The sequence below is a fragment of the Hesperophylax consimilis genome, chromosome 15, assembly GCF_061612785.1.
Source record: "Hesperophylax consimilis isolate HC1 chromosome 15, BYU_Hcon_1.0, whole genome shotgun sequence".
In the NCBI taxonomy this organism is placed as follows: Eukaryota; Metazoa; Arthropoda; class Insecta; order Trichoptera; family Limnephilidae; genus Hesperophylax; species Hesperophylax consimilis.
The window spans coordinates 22609061-22634005 of NC_142850.1; the positions used below are offsets into that span (position 1 = coordinate 22609061).

General features: G+C 34.9%; 1 protein-coding gene across 5 annotated transcripts in view; it reads right to left on the minus strand.

Moving 5' to 3' along the window:
* Nucleotides 1-24945, minus strand: part of Sap47 (Synapse-associated protein 47kD) — a 242082-nt gene that overhangs the window by 10927 nt on the left and 206210 nt on the right. For all 5 annotated transcript variants that reach the window (XM_089640340.1, XM_089640338.1, XM_089640337.1 and 2 more), the window contains exons 5-6: nucleotides 4800-4937; nucleotides 2956-3095 (exon numbers count right to left, since the gene is read on the minus strand). In XM_089640340.1, coding sequence (XP_089496466.1) covers nucleotides 2956-3095; nucleotides 4800-4937 — 278 coding nt within the window. The remainder of the gene's footprint in view (nucleotides 1-2955; nucleotides 3096-4799; nucleotides 4938-24945) is intronic.

Genomic DNA, 24945 nt, shown 5'->3' on the forward strand with positions numbered 1-24945 from the left:
ATTAAGTACTTAAATTCTCGCTGACTAAACTGTGATGCAACGAATGACATTCCCACTAACTAAACTGTGGAGTAATGAATGCGATTCTCACTGACTGAACTGTGAAGTCATTAATGAGATTCTCACTAACTAAGCAATGAAGCAATGCATAAGATTCCCAATGACTCAACTGTGAAGTAATTAATGAGAATGGATTGCAATCGACTGAATTGTGAAGCAATTATTGATATTCCCACTGACTAAGAGAAACTAATGAGATTTTATCTATATTATCTTACCAAACTGTGCAGCAATGACACAAATGTGAATAAATGCATTACAAATTGCAGATTCCCACTGACTAAATTGTGAAACCATTAATGTATTCATTAGTTTTGTTGTTTATTTTATTTTATATGTACATTTACAGTATTTAATACCAAAAATAAACATACATTATAAATAATTACGTAATAACACGATTTTAAAATAGAATCATTCTTCGGAGCGACATTACCAATGCTACCTAGGTTAGTTGTGGTAGAGGTACCTACGTCCCTTGCATAGAAGGGCGGTTGCCTTGCAGCCGTTTATGGCTTGAAGATGATTCTAGTATTGTACTCTAGGAGAAAAAGTTCTAATATTGACTGTTGTAAACTTTAAATAATGTTTACTACTCCTGCAATCCCAAACCCCTAAAAGTATAAAGACGCTACACTAGTTCTGTATCTCGGAACAATATAAGTCCTCTGCCTGAACGCTAGCGTGAAATTGTCGGGAGCAAAAAACTTCAATTTTTGTATTATATCCGGAAGCTTATGTGCTGGTAATGAGATTTTCAATGCTTAAACTGTAAAGCAATGAACAAGAATCTTGACTAAGTGGCAAAGCGATTAGTGAGTTTCTTAGTGTGAAGCAATTAATGAGATTCCCATTACTACACTGCGAATCAGTAAATGAGATACTCACTGATTAAACTGTGGAAAAATTAAAGAAAAGAAAAAAAGGAAGACCAAAGTCCACAAAAACTGGAGGCAATCTTATGAAATGAAATGATTCCAAATAAAAGTAGGTATACCCAAATTAAACCACAAAGAAAAAAAGATTTATTCAATTCAATAGTCATCCATCATCATCACCCATCAATCCTCATAAGGAAAAGAATGTGTCGGAGCCCAGAAATATTATAAATTATTCTTCTTCTATTTACAAGTATTACCTACGTATTATTTCTTTATTTTACATAATATTATGTCATAGTAGTGTAATGGAGATTACTTCCAATTAGGCGGGTTTGGGTACCGACTCCCCGTGAACCAACAACTATAGGTCATCCTAAGTGATTCGCTACATTTGCTGATTTAGCAGGGGTGCCCGGGTTCATCGGGAAAGGCTGGTTTGGGGAGACCAGCAACTGATCTCTCAATCCATCGCCTGGCGCCGCAGTGAGAGGGATATATTTATATGTGCATCACTCCTGGACACTCTAATTCCTAGATTCCTACCCAACCCTCACACCTCATCTAACCTTATTACCTTCCCAGAACATCCTTTCCTTCCTTTCCTTAAAAAAGACCCTTTCAAAATAGAAGATGACACAGGCCTTGAGGGAAATTATTTTCCTCAGGGACTCTGGGTGGGGCTAGTGTTAAAAAAAAAAAAAAACAAATTAAACTATGTTTTTGGGTCTAAACTTTTCACCGTTTATCGATAGTTGATACGGCAATATTGATTTGCAGCCGAATCAACCCTAGATATAACAACATTGGTAGCCAATAATACTCTATGTGGTAGTTTATTTATTTATTTAATGCCCAGGGGGCTTTTACATGTAGGTGGTACAATTTTAATGACAGTTCTGAAACATAAGAAAGTAATAATAAAAAAAAATTACATTAAAAAATAATATATGCAAGAAACAAAATTAAAAATAACAAGAACATAAATTAAAAAATACAGCGATTTGACTGGTTTACAAAAATATAACTTCCATTTAGGAATAGTGTTGAAATAAGTCTTTTACGTAATCCACAAAATTCGCAAAGTTAATATTAAATATATCGACATCACCTAAGTATTGGTATCCCATAGTGTGAAACCGTTGTATTGGGGAGATTGCAATGTAATTCCGCTTATGTGTGTTGCAGTGGAATAGTGTATTTTGTCGTGTTGTTATTGTAGGTATTCGTAAGTTTATGAGTTGCAGTAGTAGAGTAGTTATGAGCTAGCTAAGGCGGTTAATAATATTCATCTATTTTTAGATGCAAAATTGAATAATCTTAGAAAGTCTTAAAATATTCATGGAGACATTACCTACGCTCCACACAGGTGGCGCGAAAATCCTCACTCGACTTCCCAAGGCAGAAACTTTGGTAGCAAATAAAAAGAATTTGACACAATAGATATTCCACATCCTAGAGAAATATAGTGATCCATGGTTTGTCAAGTATATTATGCTTCAGTTTACTCCACAAAATGTCGACAAAGTTGTGATGACAAGACGCCATTTGCAAAAATGAGATTACCACCGATAGGATGATGACCCTGATGACTTTTCATATAATCATCTTTTACTAATGTTCCTTACAAACTATTTTTGTAGGGTTAATGAAATAATATAACAACCACTAAACCAGGTAATGTGCCCCATATTATATGAAATGAAAAATTCGTGGCAATATGATTTTGCATTGTGAACCATCTAACCTGCTCAATAAAAGTCAAATTGTTAACCCTATCTGCTGTTGCATATTTGATCCATCGGCGTAAGCAGACGATGCATATTTGATACACGAAGTTTTTACTAAAAATACATTAATTACACTGTGTCAAAACTTTCCAGAAGTGTAGTTTGCATTGACAAGGCCAGCGTTGTAAAGGTTAAATCATGATGCCTCAGATATTTACATCATTTGCACTTTCCATGGAAGCCATAATAAGGGTAAATGTAAATATGTTATAGATTGCGATACTTACACTTTGGGGACCAGGTCGAACCTCATCTTCTCTAGATTGGGGTCCTCAGCCATGATGGCGAGGGCCACGGCATACGACACGTCATAGTCAAAGTTATACTCCACGCCAGCTGGAGGGGCACGCACAAAGTTCCTCCGGTCCTGAAAGAGTTAGCAGCAATACATCAATTAACAAATTAATAGTCAATAGTACTACTATTTCATGCAGAAACCAAATTTGATATTAGTCTTTTTTGTGCATGATGATCTGAAATTAATTGAATTTGATTCCAATTTAAGTGAGTCATGAAAAATTTTGATTTATTTTCAATCTGTGAATAGTAAAAAAAATTATAATTATGCAATTTTTTTATAATTTAACTTGAAGATTAGTTGAATGTTTTGTAATAATTTTAACAAATATTCACAAATTTTTCATTTTAATAATCCAAAATAAAACTTGTGTAACAACATGCGAAGGGTTAATTGATTAGCCAAAAATTTCCAGAGAGCATGGGGAAAGATCTAACCACGATTCAACAATTCAGAAAACAACCAACATAAGACATAACATCTTAAATAACATGAGCGATTGCGATTTTTACTTCCCGGGCAGGTGAGAAGGTGGGCAGGTGGTCGGGCATCAAGCCATTACTCTTCCCTCCTCTAAACTCTAACCATGAATAACGCTTTTCTACTAAACAACAGGTCAAAGAGTGGATAATAAACTTGCGACCGGTGAGATAAGGGGGGACACCCACATCCACCCTGTTACAACCCCAGTAACCCCACCCCCTCAACAACACCCAACAGAGGTCTAGAGGTGAAATATCAAGGAAAACAAGTGGAAAGGGAAGGGCTTTACCTACATACCAACTGGGTACAAATTACAAATACCGGCTGCTCACTATTTCGTCTCAAGTCGGGAATAAATAAAGATGCTGTAGTCTGGAGCAGTTTATATTAAACTGGGAATACACCATGTAATATTTATCAAAAGTATCCTGCTGGAACTATCTCATATTTTTGGAGAAAAAAAAAATTGGAGAAAATCTACTAAAATTTCGAACTAATATGGGACAATATCATGGTTTGGATGTATGAGGACCGCCCATGATTGGCAAACATGGAAAAAAAATACAGAGGTCAATGTTTAACCCTTCGGCATACCCGCCGCCAAGATTGCTGGACTTCTTTTGCATAGGTATTTTGAAAAAATGTTTATTTTGGGGTAATATGGGGTGCAATACTGCATAGTAAGAATCCTTCTCAAGTACGCACAGATGATGTCACAATTAAATATTAGTATGCAGTTGGGTTAAAGATGGAAGGCATAGGGCTCTTTAATAAAAACCCCTGGCAGTTATCTGAACAACATTATTACCAGGGTCGGCGCTGTATAGGTGCAATTTGAGCAAATCGGGCAGCCAAGGCGCTGATAATACCTAACACCCAATACAGCGCCAGGCGATGTTTGTCTCAGGGCCGGCCCTGATTATTACTCATTATTTCAGCGTCCCCTACAAGCAAAAAGGCATGCAGACCACGGTCACTGGAAATTAATTTTCCTTTTTGTGACATATACTTTACACCCTTTATTAAAATAGACTGCAAGGCGTTCGCCTGCGCTAAAGATAGATTTGAAATCATTTCTGTGATGTTGAACAATCATCAAGTCAGAAAAAACACTGCCAATATAATTTTACGCTATGATGAGAATGGAACCATCTTTCCTGATTCGCACAATCTAACAACTGCTACTATCCTCCAACTTCAATCATAAACAATTTATGGGAGATCCGGATCCACCATCTACATTAACGTGAGAAGAGAGAAGAAATAGTAGAGAAGAAGGGAGGGACCTACCGTAGAGAGAGAGAGGCACTCCTCCTTGAGCGCTGCCTCATCGGCCCGGCCGGCCCACGGCAGCTCCACCTGTCCCTTTCCCCCGGCCTGGTTGCGGATGAAGGCGTCCTGCTCCTTGTTGAACTCACCCAACAGGCTCTGAAACACAAAAACGATTATTAATAATCATATTTATAGTTATATTTAAGATAAAAACATTTTGGGAAAAAAATCCTTTATTTACGAAACATGAGCGCGAACACAGAGTCACCGGTTTTGTCGGCTTTCAACGGTCGGTAATAATTTGTATGGCAATATACACATGGTGGAACACTTGAGGTTAAAAGCACGGTCCGTTATAATCCACGCGTTCGTAAATGGCGTTAATTGAATTATTTTATTAAAATACACTTTTTGCAAGTTATGCTTTAAAATATTAAGACTAATTAATTTTTTGCGTCCGTACATACGTATTGAATATGAACAAATGGTTTTGTCCGTATAAAGACTCAATTCTTTCAAGAAAGGCATACAAATACGGTATTGTATCGATGATTGGATTGCCAATATTGTATTTTATTTATTTATTTATTATACGCCCATGAGAGCTTTTACATACATTTGATAATATGAACATAATAATTCAGTGAAACAGTAGGCAATTAATATTAAAATTTGCATTTAAAATTATACAGAATCCATACAGAAGAATGGTATTATGCTAAACTTAATTGGTATTATTACTGAGGTATGTTATTATAGCCTTCTTGTAACTATATGTGTATTTTTATGCCTTTCTTGAAAGAATTGTGTTTTTATATGGACAAAACTATTTATTCTTATTCAAAATTTGTATGTAAAGACGCAAATAAATAATTCGTCTTAAAATTTTAAGGCATAAATTACAAAAAGTATATTAAATAAATAAATTAAATTAACGCCATCTACAAAAGAGCAGAATGAGAATTCTTTTAAATTAACCCTTAAGGGTAAACATAACGTACGTTAAAATCTACGCGTTCATAGATGGCGTTAATTTAATTATTTTTTTTAAATACTCTTTTGGCAAGTTGTACCGGTGATTAAATCTAATAATGTATTTTTATGCATTTCTTGAGAGAATTGAGTTTTTATTTGGACAAAACAATTTATTCATATTGCGTACGTACTGGCGCAAACAAATAATTCGTCTTACCATTTTAAAGCTTAACTTGCAAAAGTATATTATGTTATCAAAGTATGTACCTACCTATTTCAGTGTGTATGAATTTTGAAAAGATCGTGATATATTAAACATAAAAAATTATGTTAAATTATTGACAATGGAGAAGAGAAACCATATCTAATTAATAAATAAGAAATTATTCAACCTATTGTAATATTAAATTATTATATTTCTGTAAAGTTTGTTTGTAAATTTTCGGCGTGTATTATGTTTGTAAAAGCCCTACGGGCGTTCAATCAATGGAGATAAATAGATATCCCAAACAAGAGATTCCCATTATGACATAATACATAATTAAATATATTACCACAATATAAACCTAACTTTAAGAGGAAGCTACAAGCCAAAAATGTGTATATTCTTGGTATACCTTATATCGTAGGTAATAGGCATTAAAATCGGTTTACAAAAGGAGTCTAGAAACGTCCGATTTCAAGCAAAAAACTGGTTTTTACTTATTTTGTAAATAATTTTATAAGAAAGCAAAAAAGTTAATCAAGTGAAACTATCACAGATAATCTTAGCTATAATACTGTATTCTTTAAAAGTTGTTTCCTTTACGCGTTCATACATTTCTATTGAAAAAATATTTTTTGTAGTAGTTTGCAATTATATTTTTTATTGAGTAATTTATTTTTTTATTTGTATTCTACTCAAGCGAAGCGATGGGAAAACCTTCAATTTAACTAAAGCATATTTTTTGGTTTTCATAATGTACACCAATTCATTATAAAGATTAATCAAAATAGTGATTTGGCATTAAGCTTCGCTTTAAGACAGTAAACTTATAATTACCTCTTTGGCACATCATTGTTGCTTAGTTAAATAAAATATCTAAAAAATAAAAATAAAATAATAACATGATTTCGCACTAACTAATTACCTACTATGAAGCAGTTTTAATTTATAAATAATAAAATTCGCAAGTCGAAATAATGGGTAAATAATTCAAAGCAAACTAAAAACCATGATGATAGTGAATAAGATTTAATTGGCGACTGTAATCTCGTGGATCATATTTGCGACAGCTGCGTATGGGGCACGTAATGGTTATCTCATATATGCTACAGCGGCGTCGATCAGGTTAAAAACAAGTTAAAAAATTAAATCTGCCGCCCCGGGGTAGGCAGAGGACCGACCGCCAAACCACTCGGTCTCGGCACACATTCCTTGCCTCATTCACATTCATACATGCTCTTCTATTATTCCGACTCGACACACTTGGTCCGACTTAAGCATCTCGTCGATAAGATCTCTTGACATCCCGACTCAAGTATCACTTGATCGTGCCATGTCTTCCTCGGGCGTCCCTGACTTCTTCTACTATTCGCATTTGCGTTATACAGGGTTTTCCAATAAGAGGTGTTATTTTGAATAGCAGACTATTTCGGTAGATGTTACTTTTGAAGCTGTCATTTTTTGACATTTGACAAGTAGAAACTACGCCATTAATAAAAATGGAACGATACACGCTTCAACAACGCATTGAAATTATTAAAATTCACTTGAGTGAATCAAATGCAAATCATCTTGAGTGATGAGGCCCATTTCCACCTCGGTGGCTTCGTCAACAAGCAAAATTGTCGCATCTGGGGCTCGGAAAACCCAAGAGTTATTGTTGAAAAGCCTCTCTATCCTCAACGTATGACTGTTTGGTGCGGTTTTTAAAAAAAAAAAATTTATAGTGAATACTTCACAAGAGTCCCAACTGCTCCCGTCTGGAGCCAGTGAGACTATGGCATCCCCAATTGGGGGATGTTGTGAGGCTGAAGGTAAGTGGGGAAGGGAAAGAGGAAGGTGGGGAAGTACCTGGCTATTCAGATCTAGTCACTAAACACGGCTAAAGCCATTTGGAGCAACGTTTCAATTCTGAATGGTGGTCTTACACCAGGGCGATACTGGTAGTATCTTCCACTCTGGAACGTGCCGCAAATATACTATATATTATTTTAATAACACAAATTAATCAAATAAAATTATGGTTTATGGTCAGGCGGAGTCATTGGACCTTACTTTTTCAGTTACGGTGAATGGATTGCGCTATCGAGAGATGATTAATGATTTTTTTATGGCCGGAATTGGATGGTATTGATCTGGACAACGTTTACTTTCAACAAGACGGCGCTACGTGCCACACAAGCAACGAAACCATTGATCTTTTACGGGAAAAGTTTCTTTGAATATCAAAATAACACCTCTTATTGGAAAACCCTGTATATACTCCTTACACTCCTTTCTTCGTTCAATCGCTCTACATGCCCAGACTATCTGAGTGTCCCTTTCATAATCTTAGTCATTACGCTTACATCAGCCTTGCATTCATTGCGGATCTCAACATTTCTTACACAATCGTACATGGTTTTAGCACACATCTCATTTCTAAAGCATTTAGTTTACTTTCATCCTCCCTCTGCCAGTTCCATGCCTCACTGCCATACATCAGGGTAGGTACCAGCACTCCATTGTGGACTGCTTGCTAGCTTCTACCCTTTACCCTTCTTTCAATATCTCTATCAGCATTCCAATTTCCCATCTCTCCCAAATCTCATTATACTCGTGGATACCGTCAAATGAAAAACAATTTCAGTGCAATACAACATACAACTTACAATTCTAGAGATAGTCAATTAAATAATCCAACCGATAAATCAGAAATAGATACATTCAATAAGGTGAGATTTGAGATTATGGTCGGTTACACAATGTTAATTTACTTCCTCACTAAGCTTGCGTAAGTAAATAATGGGGTCCGGATTAACCCCGCGCTAAAATAGATATGGGAATAATAATTACTATGACATTATAATTGAATGTGACTTCCATCCGAGTTGGATATATAATTTAAGCTTAAATCCGAACTCGGGATAAAGATAAAAGTAATGAAATTTTTGCAGTTAAATAAGTAAAATTGTATTAACTTTGTTCTTTGTTCCCAAGTATTAATTTTGTATTAAAAAACTAGCTGAAATCGGGGCGTTGCCCGGACTTAACGCAGGGTTTTTCGAAATCAGATGTAGACAGTCATTTTCCTGTAATTGTGCACGTCAAGTGTGCAAAATTTCATCAAGAAGTATCAAAATTCCGCTTCAAGGGCTTGGAAAATGCAATGAGATCGGTTTTTGAAATCTTTTGTAGACAGCCACCTTCCTCTCGCTTTGAAGGTCAAGTGTGCAAAATTTCATCAATATTGGAATAAAACTGTGGATTTGTATAAAAAAGCAAAGCTATGCCGCCACAGGGACTCTTCTTTATATATTATATAGATAAATTGAAGATATATAGTGGAATCGGTGACCGGATAACTCATCAAAATAACAATTCAACACACCTTTTAAAGGTGATATAAAGTCATTATAAGTGATGAAACAAAAACTAGGTTAAATACGTTATATATGTAACTATTTAACCTAGTTTTTGAAGTGAAACTTCTTTACGCGCGTCATGCAATTTCGAGGACCGGAGTAAAACCGACTCATGACCGTCATGAAAAACCGTGATCATTTCGCTATATAGTCCAGTCAAGATGTACATCCGTGCTTGCAAAAGGTCCAGTCATTCTGAATTTTTTATATGTTGTTAGGACCTAAACCAGTATTAAAAAAAAAATTTTGCAACTTCGAAAGTGCTGTGCGAGCGGCGGTGGACCTAAAAAACCAGGAAATTTTCGGATTTTTTTCAGTTTTTGCTCAATATCTCAGTAAAGGAAGGGTCTGACCGGTGTAGTCTATATACATACTTTTAAAGAAGACTAAATTTGCTATAATTTGAGACCAAAGCAGGCTATATAAAGCCATTGGTTTTCAAGATACAGTTCTTCAAAAATAGGCAATTTTTTCCAAAAAGTGAAATTTTTTCGAAATGGCCACTAAAATAATTTCTAAAATACGCATCTCACGTCAAATATTGTATGAAATAAAGTTGTTGTAAATTTAATAAGCTTTTATTTGAGACTAAATTGATATCTGTAGACTAAACGGTTCTCTCAAAAATGGCAGATAACCAAAAACAGTCATAAGTGGGTTTTGGGTGAAATGCAAATAAACTGTTCTCGCGTCTTTTTATGGTTTTATTGTGCTGTGAAGTAAATCCATTAATCATCGTGGGTTTATCCTAGGGTTATAATATAATTACGACTTTTTCAAATTTCAAGTACCCATTAGTACCTATACCCATGGGTACCCATATGAATGGGCACGCATATTCACGAGCTGTTCGAGCCCACATTTTGGCAAACCTCACACTGGCCAGCATTGTTTTTTATGAGGTTGACATAACTCCATAGGAGCGAGACGAGACTGAAAAATTGCTGCGAGACACTGAAAGGTCTCTCACTATATCAGCAGAAGAAATTGATACCTACAATACTAAAGGCAAAATTTAAAAGTGCCTTGGAGAAAATTAAAGCGAATGGTCCAACATCACAGTTGTGGGTCCAATACTTTCGTATGACCACTTTGATAAAACTATTCATCCAGGCAGAGCGTGCTGGTGATTGGAACCTTCATTTGTACACTTTCCACAAGATGCTCCCTTTTTTCCACGCAGCTGGACATTTTTTGTATGCTAAGAGCGCGCACCTCTATCTTCAGGATATGATGGCTCTATAAGATCGGATGGATAAAAGTGAATACGACATGTTCACAAAAGGATCCTTCACCATTCGCCGGTCTGACAAGTTTTGGTCTGGGTTGTGGACAGACCTAACAATTGAGCAGAAGCTGATGCGATCCATGAAAACCTACGGTGGGTTGACCCAAGGAAGAGGAATCTCCGGAAGTGTTCTGGCAAGGTGGACAACAGGAATGGTGTTTATGTTGAACATTTGTGAAGAACTGAAAAGTTTTTGCAGCTTATCATGTCATACTGGAGAGCAGCATGTAGACATGAGACCTTCTCGAATCATCCGAGATAATAGTGATGTGGAAAAACTAAAAAACTGGTTTGCTCTCCACCCTCCATTTCCCAAAACTGACAGTTTAATTTCTATCAGTAGTGGTTTACTGGCAGGTCCTGAAATTAATTTCCACACATAATAATAATAATAATAATAATAATAATAATTGGATAATTTGTATAGCGCCGTTTTTGTGAAAAATCACCTCAAGGGCGCTGTACAATTTATTTCCTAGGATCTACATTTGTTATTTAGACCAACTGTGCCAGCACGAGGTTCGTCATCCGTTCAGGCATGTGTCTGCCGCCAATATAGCGCTGACATGTATCTGCTGCCAATAAAGAGCGCTGACACAACATCCTCACATAGACAACAAACCTTGGCAGCACCGCTGTGACGCTCGACGAAGACAGAAGATGGAGACTCTGCTGCAAGATTCCTAGGTAGCGAAGGAACTGTACCAGCTGCTGCAGGGAGAGAGACTACCCCGTCCACCAACTGTGCCAGCACGAGGCTCATCATCCGTTCAGGCATGTGTCCGCCGCTAATATAGCGCTGACATGTGTCTGCTGCCAATAAAGAGCGCCGACACAATATCCTCACATAGATAACAGACCTTGGCAGCACCGCTGTGCAAAATCACCTCATCCTAGTTTACCTTAGTCTCTCCAGTCACCTCCCAGCCTTTCATGCCACCTAGTGCATCCTCTCGACCCTTTCAGACTCCTTCCTGGCTCCAATACATTCTTTCTATTGTCGTGATCCGACGATTTCACACCTCTGTCTCAGACCCTTAGGGCTCGCTTATCGCAGGCTATCATAAGCAAAATCTTGAACCAAAGTCAAAGTGAAGTTTATGAGTGTCATCTGTAACAAAATACATAAACAAAAACAGAAAATAAAAACAAAGACAAAAACTTTAAACAAAATATGGCTTATCTGTCCTCCATGCAGACATCCTCGGTTGAAAAGGTCCCGTAAATCCCAACACCACTTGACACTTGAGTCAGGTATAAAATCTTCGACTGCATTGAGAAATCTTCGTTCTAGCTTCACTTTTAAAAATTAATCGGTTTAAAATGCTATAATAATTGCAAATTCCGGCTAAACGGTAGAAGTTACGCACATTTCGTGAAATAAGAAGGTAAGCACTATATAAAACACGGATGCTGAACAATTTTCAGCGATCTCTTAGCAAGGGAAACCTTCTGAAAGGATCAAACAAACCGGAGCGGTTAAAACACGTCCGCAACGAAGAACCATACGTTAGTAATATTTGAATTTTTAATGAATTTATTGTTTTGACTCTGGAGCAAGCTACATACAATTGTCCATGCGTAAAGACGGGTTCTGGTAAATAAACACCAATCTGATTAAAAGTTTGACCCTGCGATTTATTAATTGTCATTTCATAAGCAAGACTTTTTCGTTAATTTTACGTGCATCTACATTTTTGGGACACAGTATCGCTCTGTCACTGCATAAATTTGAATCGCTACAGAATGAGAATCTCCGTAAAGTGCGCTAATAACATCTCGGCAAATCGTACTTGACGGTTAAACTATTTCATGATGGTACGCAACTTTGAGGAGTTGGTAATGTTCCATTCCATGATTAAAACGTCTATTCTGTATTATTTGTAGGTTGTTTAAATACGTAAGCTCCCGATTTGCGAACCGAGCCAGGAAAGAAACGGCGTTTCGAGCCATTTGCGGTTGTTTCTTTCCTTTCCTATAAATCGAAGTTCAGCTCGTGTACATAGCATGAGGCTTTCTAAACGGCACAACTCTGATAAAAATGGAGAAGCAAAGAATGTGTTTCAACACTTTTGCTTTTTGCCCGAAAGTAATGGGTAAAAATGTGGTGCGTGGTGTAATGTTTGAATGTGAATGAAGCAAGATGTTTGTGCCAAATTTCATATTTACGATTTGATGTTCGAATGTAAATAAAGTGAATGCTTTCATTTAAATCAAATAGCTGTAGGTACCTGACCGACCCCCCTATGGTGGTCTGTGAACAAATTTTAAATGAACAAATTGGCCGTCCAATTAAAAACCTTGATCGTTTCCGATTCAAGTAGATATATTAACTGGCAAGCTAGTTATATAATTAGTTCCATAATTATACCATTCATGGATGATTAGTAACTTTAAAATATCAAAGCGTTGAAGTGTCATCATTTTCATCACGCCTTTGGAAAGACATAGAGAGGATTGTGAAATTAGTTCCAGTTCAAAGTAACGCCGGCTGAAGTTCATTCATTCTCGAGGACTTAAAAACGCAGACGGTAGAGAAAGGTTATGTAAGAAGTATATCAAATATGTCTCTTATCGCGTGCGAAATGATGAATACTATATCCCCATAAACCTTAAATCTCTTGAACAACGCCGTGATATCAGGACCTATTAATGCTCTATAAGATACTTCATAACTATATTGATAGCCCATACTTACTACAAAATATTCATTTCAAATGTCCAAAAAGAGTTACTCGATCTCTGGATACATTTTATATTCCTAAAAGCAATACAAATTACCTTGAAAATGTGTTTATAAGAAGAAGCTGTAGCACATTTAATAGATTATGCCCAAACATCGATGTGTTTAACACGAACCTAGCTAAATTCACATCGTAAAAAGGTGATACTGCATCTTGTGCCATATGTTTAACCAAAAACTTAATATTTCATTGATTTTTTATATTTTTATTTTTGTTTTCCTCTTTTACCTTTAGTAAGTTCAAAGATTGATGTCCATTAAACGTTAAATGTAAACCTTGGAAATATATAATTAAAACACTTTTCGTCATTTAAAGATGTACTTTATCAGAATTGTTTGTATTAGGTATGTTGTTATGTATTTTTCTGTTATTTATGTTTGTTTTGTCGTTATTTTATTGGTCAATGACATAAATACTCTCACTGTCATTAATGCATGCATAAAGACTGTTTATAACGCTCATAAATAAATAAATAACTTCCTTTAGTAGTACGTGCAGTTTGGTCGTAGCTCAGCGACATTATCTACGATTCCAAAGGATTGCTTTCATCATAAAATATCACTCTTTCCAAAGCTTTTTTGGTCGGATGTTATAAAAGTTCGACACCCTATCAGTCAACACAAAAAGCGAAAAAAACTTATCAATAAAAATCTATAGGTTCCTACATACGTGCTAAATCCGTGGCATTATTAAATGAGAAGCAAAGATCCATCATCCAAGTCTTCTATTCTTTTTTCAAACCGAATTTGAATATCTCGTGGAAAATTTTCAGGCGAGTCACGTAAAACGTCCTGCCTGATTTCGCAATTTGATTCTGGTTCCGTTTTCACAAAATATTATTTCGCGCGGGGATGGAACTTGTCTGTAGGACATAATAGGTATACTCCATGCGGAAATGGGATTTTTCGGAAAACGGAACTGATTTTATGTCGGGAAAGATACCTACGTGCAATGGTTGATTTAATTTAAACATCATTTGTACTGTCCATTACGTGAGATTTGAGGACCAAATATATATACAGGGTTTTCCAATAAGAGGTGTTATTTTGATATTCAATCGTAAAAGATCAATGGTTTCGATGCTTGTGTGGAACGTGGCGCCGTCTTGTTGAAAGTAAACGTTGTCCAGATCAATACCATCTAATTCCGGCCATAAAAATTCATTAATCAGCTCTCGATAGCGCAATCCATTCACAGTAACTGTTGCTCCAGCCTCATTTTCGAAAAAGTAAGGTCCAATGTCTCCGCCGGATCATAAACCGCACCAAACAGTCACACGTGGAGGATAGAGAGGCTTTTCAACAACTCTTGGGTTTTCCGAGCCCCAGATGCGACAATTTTGCTTTTTGACGAAGCCACCGAGGTGGAAATGGGCCTCATCACTCAAGATTTGATTCACTCAAGTGAATTTTAATAATTTCAATGCGTTGTTGAAGCGTGTATCGTTCCATTTTTATTAATGGCGTAGTTTCTACTTGTCAAATGTCAAAAAATGACAGCTTCAAAAGTAACATGTATCGAAATAGCGGGCTATTTAAAATAACACCTCTTATTGGAAAACCCTGTATATATATTTTAAGGGGTGTTACAGGTTGCGTCCATTTAGGTATTATTTTAACTCGTGTTAAAAATAATGTCCCTTCAAAATTAAAGTTAGTATAATATCTTTAGCCTAATACATAAAGAGTCTTACTCATAATAGATAATACGGGGGATAATAACGGGTTAGTAGAAAACATTATTCATAATCACGCGCAAGCGTACTGCGTATACCTACCGTAAAATTACAGTATCAGAATTTGAACCCCCAGGTATAGAAAAGTATTACGGACTTAGGATGGCAGACATTGTTTACAATCTGGTTGTTTTGACAAATAATATCGATACGAAAACCATAATCGAATTGGCCGAATTTCGAAGCAATTCAAAACAGACCGGGTCAATGAAGTTAGCAACAAAACGCGAAAATACCGTGTTTTTGAGGATCGGAACAAAAGTGGTGCCAGTCTAAAAAAATTTCCATTAATATTATTATGACTAAAGATAACTCTTAACCGTATAGCTATGCCAACGCTGCAGCGGCGTATTAGGTAATCTTTATAAGCAAGAATGAAAAGTTTGATTTGAATAATGAAGAGAAATTATTTACATGTTGAAGATATTTTTCGAGACATGTTGTTTAGCAGCACCATACCCGCGTCATGTTGAGCTGAGCAAATACGTCTGTACTGTAGCGATGAGTCGTTTATGAACGAGTCGCACAAATGAGCCGTATTCGTACGACTCCGGGTAAACCGTACCAAGCCTCAATTCAACGGTCACCCTTTTTTTCACAAATTTTTGTTTTACAATAAATCAATTACTAACCTCACAATGATTACAAATAACTATATTACTAGCAATTTCGTTTCCAAAAATATAGCTAAAAGAATGATGCAAATGGCACGAGAGGGTCATTCAAGAAACAAAAAGTGGTTTTACTACAAGAAGGTTATTTTTTTTTGTAACATGGAAAAAGCAGTGCAAATTTGATTTCACAAAGTTCATTCTCTTTCATCCAAACGAACATATTTCAACTGAGATAGTTGAGATTACGTAGTTGTACTTTTAAAATCACGTGTGTAAAGAAATACGGTGAAAACATGCGACGTTAATGCGGTGAAACACAAAACGTAGGCGTAAACAAGTAACTATTATAAAATCAATTTCACGGAAGCTCTATTAATGTAAAGTGTGTTTAACACGAGTTTTCACCGCAAGATTTTCCTGGCGATAACAAAATAATAAAACGTTACCGATAAGCAAGGCTAATATCACGTAACAAAATGTTTGCGCACTACCCCTGATATGTGCCGACCCCTGGAGAGGTAGAGGCTGGCGCAGAGCTCGAACCTGTTTTCCGAAAAGACCGAAAAAATTTTTTAATCATTATTATTTTTCATCGACCACCGATTCCTTTCTTTTTTATTATATTACCAGCGCGGACTGTTATAATATATTATAATTGTAGGATTTGTGAAATTGAAAGTAGGTATTTATAATAAAAAACATATGCTTTAGTATTATTGCCTTTCAAACGAAGAAATGTACGTATCGAATGATTTTTGTTATTTAAATAATTTATTAAAATCTCCAGGCACTCCGTGATCCATAATATAGTTTTGATAATTCATAACCTATAAACTTTTTAATTTTTACTAAATAATTTATTTTTTACTAAAATACTAATTTCGGTTAGTGGTGCATGGATAAATAAGTAATATGAAATATTCCTCCATAATGCGTAACATTATTCAAGTTCAATGAACTTTTAATTTTAAAAAAAAAGTTATTAAAACATTATCTCTAAATAGTATGAAACAAAGTCGCTGTCCGCGTCTGTCTGTTTGTGAGCTTAGTTCTTCTAAACTACGCAATGGATTTTTAAAGGGTTTTCACTATCATCAAGAGAATTTCTCCCGGAAGGTTTAAACATACAACACATGCAAATTATATTTATAGAAAGTAGAGAAAAAGTAGTTTTAGTGGATAAAAAAATATTTTCGAGCGCTTACATTGCTAATGCTGGCTAATCCTTATGTGATGAATAAAAATAATATTCTACGGAATTGTAAATCTTAAGAAGGCCTATAGAAAACTCAGGCATGGATAACCTCTAACAACGCCAGGTACACATCAGCTAGTTATCATTATATTATCAAAATTATTAATTTGGGAAACACCTTACTTTAACGACCATTATTCAAATTTAAACTATACAATAATTGGGGTAAACTTTAAAGAGTATTAACCATAATATTTACCGATATTTACTCGGAAATCAATAATAGCATAGGTTATAAAAATAACATATTATTGTTTTCATTATAAGTACCTTTATAGAAATAATTTAAGTATACCGTCATCACAGTTTCATATTGCCTTCAGAAGGCGAAACAGCTGTTACGCGTCATAATAAAAATATAATCGTTATTTTAAAATTGACTGTCCCGAATTACTTCAATGTATCAATATCCATGTTCCCAAAAAATCATGCCGACATTTCTTACCTTTTTTCTTCAATAACACCAGGACACTAGCTTACCAAAATTCTCCGATTCCGAGACTTCACAATCTCGGAAATAAATATTCTGATCTGGGTGATATATTTCATTTGAAAACTAATCAGTATAAATGTTGTATATTCTATCACTTTTCTTCTAGACACAAACAGACCTATGTACCCATATAACTTCTCCGCTTCTACTATTTTGTTTTGTTGAATCTTTTAAATTCAATTATATGCGTGAGGATTCATTTTTGCCATTATGTTTACATTATTCTTTATTGTATTATTTTTTAAGTGTTTACTCTGATACAAAATGCTTGTATTTTTTTAAAGCCCACTAGGTCGTGTAATGAATAAAATAAATAAAATAAAATAAAATAAAATAAAATAAAATAAAATAAAATAAAATAAAATAAAATAAAATAAAATAAAATAAAATAAAATAAAATAAAATAAAATAAAATAAAATAAAATAATAATTACACAGCAGAACTTTTTTTATAAATACACAGTTTGTAAATGTAATAATAATATTATTGAAACAATATATAAAAGGAAAAGAAAACACAAATATTGGTATATGGCCAGGGTGCTTCCAGGAGGTTTGTATACCGTCCAATTCATATCCTTTGCAAAATTGTACTCAAGCCACATATCGGAATGGCTCCGGCTTACTTTTCGAAATTATGTATTCCTAATTCACGACAGTCAACAGATTTATAACAAGTTTCTTGTTAAAACCCTTTATGTTTTAAGTTACAAAAAATATATGTTATTTTTTAATGTAATATCTATACATGTGTTATGCCGAAACGTAAATTATATGAAATTCCCTCGATAGAAAAAATCGCAAGGTAAGTTGTGAAAATTATAAAAAACACGTTTTATTCTGTTATTTAATATTTTATAAGCATGGAAAAATTCACAGTGTATCTTAAAATGCAACTAAAGGTTTTATCGAGTAATTTTTGCTCTATTTCAAACGAGTCGTGTTTTATTATTTGTTTTCACCATTTTCGCTCAATTATTATCGTTTTCTAATATTAAGGCGCTCCCTCTAACATTCTTATTTACCTACCTCTCTTTCAAACCGTCTTTAAACGCTTACTACGGGGCCTTAAGTCACCAGCTATCGGAAGGTTGAAGGAACCAAGATACTAAGTTCGGTGACAGCGCTTTCAGCGTGTCAGGACCTAACCTTAGAATAAACTCGCACAATGATCACAAACTCGACAGAATTTAGAGCTAAACTTAAAATTCATCTTTTCAGGAACTACTATCAGTAAAGTCATAAACCTTTCAGCTTTAGAGTCCGCGACATTGTAAAGAGCTAAATGTGTAAAAAATGTAACTAACTATTGATAATTTTAAATTAAAACTTATATAATAATTAGATAGAGCCTGGGAAGTTATATTTGTACAGAGGCCTAATGATGATTTTTCACAAAAACGACGATACTAAATTATATAATTATTATTATTCTTAATACTAGGCAAGGTTAGGATTCTCTTAATCCAGAATGGTAGTACGTCCCTTTCAAAGATTAGACGGTAACTCATCCCCTAGTCTGCTAATTGAAGTTGTTATTACGAAGGATTGGGTTACAAGGGTTGGTAACAACAATGCTACAAGAATTTGTTGGTAACTTCAAGCACAGCGGGATTTACATACTAATAAGAAAGCCTCCCGTTAACGTAAAGCCTTTATTGGATGACAAAACAACTCAACAAGGGGATAGAATTTTCGGCAAAAATCTTATTTTATAAGAAAGGTAGACATGATATTTAGTTGAAAATATTATCGGAAAATATGAGGTTACGTTTCGACGAAAACATTTTTTTAACATTTCGAGTAGTCTACCGATTTTTTTTAAACTGTATCCTTTATACTAGGGTGGTCTGAAAAGTTTCTGACCTAACAATGAAACAAGGTTTTTTTTAAATTTAATAACAGCTCGATACTCAATTTTTCCATTTTCAAAAAAACACACACATCGACTCACTCAAACGACTGTCATCTAAAAACTGCGCGTCCAAAATGGCCGAAACTTTGGTGAGTAACTGTCAAAAGATGCACAACTATATTCACTAGCTTTTATTGACAAGTACCGCCATCGTTGCGTTGAGGTCGGAAACTTTTCAGACCACCCTCGTATTTTCCATGCTAAATCAATACAGGAGACCCTGTGGAAAATTACTTTCCTTAAGGCCTATTGCATCTTTGGGAATGTTGAATGGAGAATGTCTTTTTGACGAAAGGAAGTAATGTACCTGGGTCTTGAAGAGACCAATGTTGTAGGAGGAAGGAACATAATTATTTCCTTCAGGTCTTATTTCATCTCGGGGTTGCCGCGTGGAGAGGTATGGATTTATAGAATGACTTTCTTAAAGATAATAAAAATTATAAAACAACATTACAACACCGGCCAGAGCCCATAACCTTCTCAGTATCGCCTTGGTGAAAGATCACCGTTCTAAAGCGAAACGTTGATTTAAAATAAATTTGGTGACCAGATCTCAAAACCTTCACCTCCCCGTTTCCCTCCCTTGCCAAGTATTGTTATGTTTGCAGTGTGTTTTGCACTAGTATTGATGAACGATGTTGGCGGCACTTTTATGAGGGAAGTTTCATACTAAAAATGGTCCGTGTCCCATCTCCTTTTTTAACATTAACTTCAATATGTGGTAGAAAGTTATAAACGAGAATACTTCAAAGGGTATATATATATACGGTAACAGACTACACAAATTAGTCGCAAAGTTCACCAAATTAGTCTTAATCGTTTCTAGACAGGTCTGTCGTACAACTTAATTAGAGGGAAAACTTTGAACGGACTTCCATGCAAACCATGTTACCTGGTTTATCTTCTCTCATGTAGCTACTAAATATAATGTTGATTCCGATATGTAGACAAATTTATCGCAATCTTTAGAAAGGCCAGATTTTGTGCAGATTATGGACCGAGTCCGAAGTTGGAATTTTTTTTGTCAAATTTAAAAAGAAAAATCGGTCGCTAGGGGTTAATAATACCAGCTGTTAAATGCATTTTAAAATTTGTTCAAGCATAAAACCGATTCTTAAAGTTTTTTTTAACCCTTTAGTTGCCGAAAAAAAAGTTTTAAAAGGAATCGAAATGCTCAAACCGAAAAAAAAAATTGTAGTGATAGACCTTAGAATAATTACGTTTTATTATTCCTCCAAGGTTTAGTTAGATTCTTCCAATATATAAATAATAATTGGATGGTTCAATCGCAGCACCGTTTTCGTAAAATATCATCCCAGGGGCGTTTAACTGGAGAATACTTTGCGTTAAACAAAATTCATTGACCCGATTAATTAACAAGTGGCAGATTAGTCAAAGGTCAGGAAAAACCTTTATTTACCTTTAAATGGAAACTGGCCTATTTCATAATAAAAGCGTACCCACATGATAATCATAGACAATTTTACAAATCACAAGTGGTTCTTTTTGAAAGCATTTTCTTTTGTTAAGTTGAAACGGAATAAACAAAATGCCAGCATGTCATTAAATAAGTACCTATTTCAAAGTGAAAATTATATATCGGGATCAAATAATTTGCGATAACCTAAAAAAATTCATTTCAGCGTTTATGATGCAAAAGCACGCAGTTTATTTGCTTTACAGAAAGTTCGCTAAAACAACTAGCTGCGAATAAAACATCAAGATAGAATCTAATCAATAACTAAACTCGACTCCTCGTAGAGTATAAGGTCTTAAACATACGACAACTCCACCTAAAATTTTCGCTAATATATTTCCTGTTCAAATATAAAACAAAACTCTCTTACAACACAACTACACCACCAGAACAATAACCAACGGTCACTACAAAGTACCTTCACTACACACCACGTCAGCTCAAAGACAATTTTCCTTCCTAGCTCCTAAAATCTTTACCCTTATCCCTGAAAACGTAAAAACCGTAAGTCAACCCCATTCCTTTAAAAAACAAATTACGAAATGGATCCTTACACACGGAATACATTACAACTACAATACCCATTCATTCTACACTCTATCAATTTAATCACCTTTCAGACAAAACATAATATATCTTTATTCCCTAACTTAGCGGTATAGTATGTACATAATTAATTAGGGTGATCTATATACTAATAATTTCTCAAATTTTTCATGTTCTTATAATTCTCTAACTTCTCCATCCTCTTCTTGCAACCCAAACTAGCTGTACATCATTTTTCTTTTTTATATTATAGTAATGTATACATTCTATGTCCGCAAACTGTAAAATTCACCCGCCATAACACAGGGTCATCCCTAGCATGGAGGGTGAAATATCACAAAAACCCACACGTACTCTCTAAATCATGTATCAATAAAATAATGTAAACATCTAAAGGTTAAAAACTTAACGATATTTCTAAGCTTCGTCTTTCTTTTACATGTAGAATGTAGACAAGTCCTGTCTAAAGTTCGAATGCTGAACTTAACCCCATAAAGCGTTTTAGACTTTATACCAATACACTTGACTTGAATACAAGTTTAGTAGCAGCTGTTCTCTGAATTCTCAGCTTAATATTGAGCGAATGACGGGGGTTGGATAGTTTGTTGTACTTATTTACTCCCCTAGGCGAACTCAGTAAACTTTCATTTCGAAAAAAGAATAATTGTTTTGGGAAGTCTAAAGATTCTAGTAACATTATATTATAACCTCGAGTAAGTTGGAAGGGTTATTTGACATTGGATTGAACTTGACGACGGAAAAAAATGAATTATTGTACACTTCTGAGAAAAAAATGAATAAAGAAACAACGATCTCATTTTTTTCTGAATGAGAAGACTAAATAAAATATAATACGTGCGTGGGTAATCTTTTCTCAGAATTTGAACGTATTTCCATTTTGAGATTCTTGGATATAATCTTAGAAAACCAAAAAAAAGAGGAGATGTTTCTGAGAGATGGAATGTAGGACGGTAAATACAATTTAGGAGAAGTACAGGGAATAGCAGCAGATAAACAGTGAATATTGAGTGATATGTTGTTAAAAATGTGAATTTTGAAGATAAGAAACGGAACAGAAAGATAATACGTGATGCATTAATGAAAATAATCTTGCTCTACAAACATCAACACCATAAATAGGTATCTTATGATTTTTGGTTTGATTTGATGTTTGGTTTGAACAGTTTTGTATCTTATAGGTAAATTATGAGATGGCGTCACAAATAAAAAATATTTCCAGCGTTGGCAAGTATGATTCGTCGGACAAAGTCTGACAAATTTTCAGTCCGGTATTTTTATTTTCAGATGTGTAGTTAGCGTTTGATATGCGCAACTTTTGATCAACACTAAACACAATATATTATAACACAATACCATTAAAACAACGGGTCGCAAGACTACCCATTACTCATATTGTATAAAATATTTTCAAAACAGCGGTGGTAGCAATTTTCGACAAATATACCTACGGAAATAAACATGAAACCGCTAACGGTCTGATATCGAGCAATGACTATGAAAAATAAACAAGGATTTAAAACTCATAAAGATAAATTATTCCCTAAATAAATGCACGTAACTGAGAGCAAGGGAGATTCAAGCGAGGATAGTATCATTATATCAACTTGTTACGAAATATAATAAAACATTTATCTGTTTATTGATAGGTAGGTCCTAGGAATCAAACCACTTCCAAACTCTAAAAGAAATATGTACTTTCATTTGGAACCCATAAACCGCAAAGCCCGGAAAACTGTTTAACTGTGCAAAAAACTTCTAAAGCGACTGAAGACTTCTAAGACTTCCGTCTTGCATAAAGATTTTGCATGATATAAAGTCGAAGCACATGATTTTTATATTTTTAAAGCAGTGCTTCCCAAAAGCAGCGTAGCCAACATTGGGAAAGAGCCGTTTTTAAGTAAAGATTTTTCGCAAAAGCATATTATCGGTATCACAAATGCGACGGGGTGTAATTATTGTCGTTCAACGGTGCACTTAAAGCTCATCAATTTGAATCGAATTAACGCTAACCGGTTGAACTGTCCAAGAGTGACCAGCCATCAAACAATATTGATTTATGCATTCTAGGCGGGTACCTACAACAAGTAGTCGGGTCCCATGGGTCGGTAAGCAATCGGCATAAACCGAGTGCTGTATGACAATATGGGGGAGGCTGTTATAGTAAGGTAACGCTCTATAGCGCAGTTGAGTGTGGAACTTTTCTGCGCAGAGTCTTGCAGCATTTGGTTTGGGGCGATTGCTTACTGACCAGTGGGATGACGTTTAACATTGAGAAAAAACTTTGTTTAATCCTTCAGGTTTTAATATATTTTTACCTACAAGTCCCAACGACACGATGAAATTTCTTGGAATTTCGGAATGCTTCCGAGGTATCTAAAATGTGCTACATATTTCTTATTTTGGAAGTTGTCGTAAAAAGAAATACCATTTTATAACATAAAAAACCGGAATATTTTGACCCGAAACATCCATAATTTTCAAAGAATTCGATATTTAGAAAACATATTCCTTTTGTGTAGGGATTTTTTTTAACTGTCACTTCACTATTTATGCCGTTTATACAATAAAAAATATATAAATAATATTTTAACTTTCAATTTTGTCAATGAGAAAATCTTGCCAATTTGTAATTACAAATTTTGATAATTTTTTCGGATTTTATCCATGTAATTCTTTACAAAAAATTGAGAAAAACTGAGAAGAATAATTATTTATCTTCCCAACGTCGAACAAATCACATATCTATTATAGATAAAAATAAAAAAAACTTTTACAATGTATCCCCGGTCACCTTCAGAGCCTCTAATGGAATATAATGTTTGTGGCTAGTAATGTCCTTCCGAGGCTCGATGGGTTAAATTAACTTGATTAATCCTTCTCCAAGTCGTTCCAAGGTTATATTTTTACTCGACAAAGCATTGGCACAGTTATGATTTTTTTAAAGCGGCCGAGGTTTACTTTCTTATGAGTAAAAATAACTATGGTTCTTGGTAATGAAGGAACACGTTTGGGAAGCACTGATTCAAGTCTCAAGCGCCCAAGTTGCCATTGGAGTGTATGAAAAACTCAAACTCGATATTCCGTAATCCCGGCTTAACTGTGTTATACTCTCAAAGGAATCAAAATAGAACCATAGATTAGAGGTGGAGAACCTTTCCAGGCGAAGTGAAGGTAGGAAGGGGTATTTTAATAAATCAACTCATTTTACAAAGCACCTATTTAAAAAGAATATATATGCATCACACCACACCTGACGAGACTTCTCCATACAAAAACATTGAAAAAATTGTGACCAAACGTCACGTACACAAATGAGTCTCAAACTAGAAATTTATAACTGCACTCGGAACGCGAGAATGGTTTCCCTCGAATTGCGTCAGCAGATAAGTCCGTTACACGTATATCTGACATAACGTCAAAGAAAACAGTGTCAGCAGGCCACAACAAAAGTGATCGCGGGCCGCGGTTTATCTACCCCTGCTGTAGATCAAT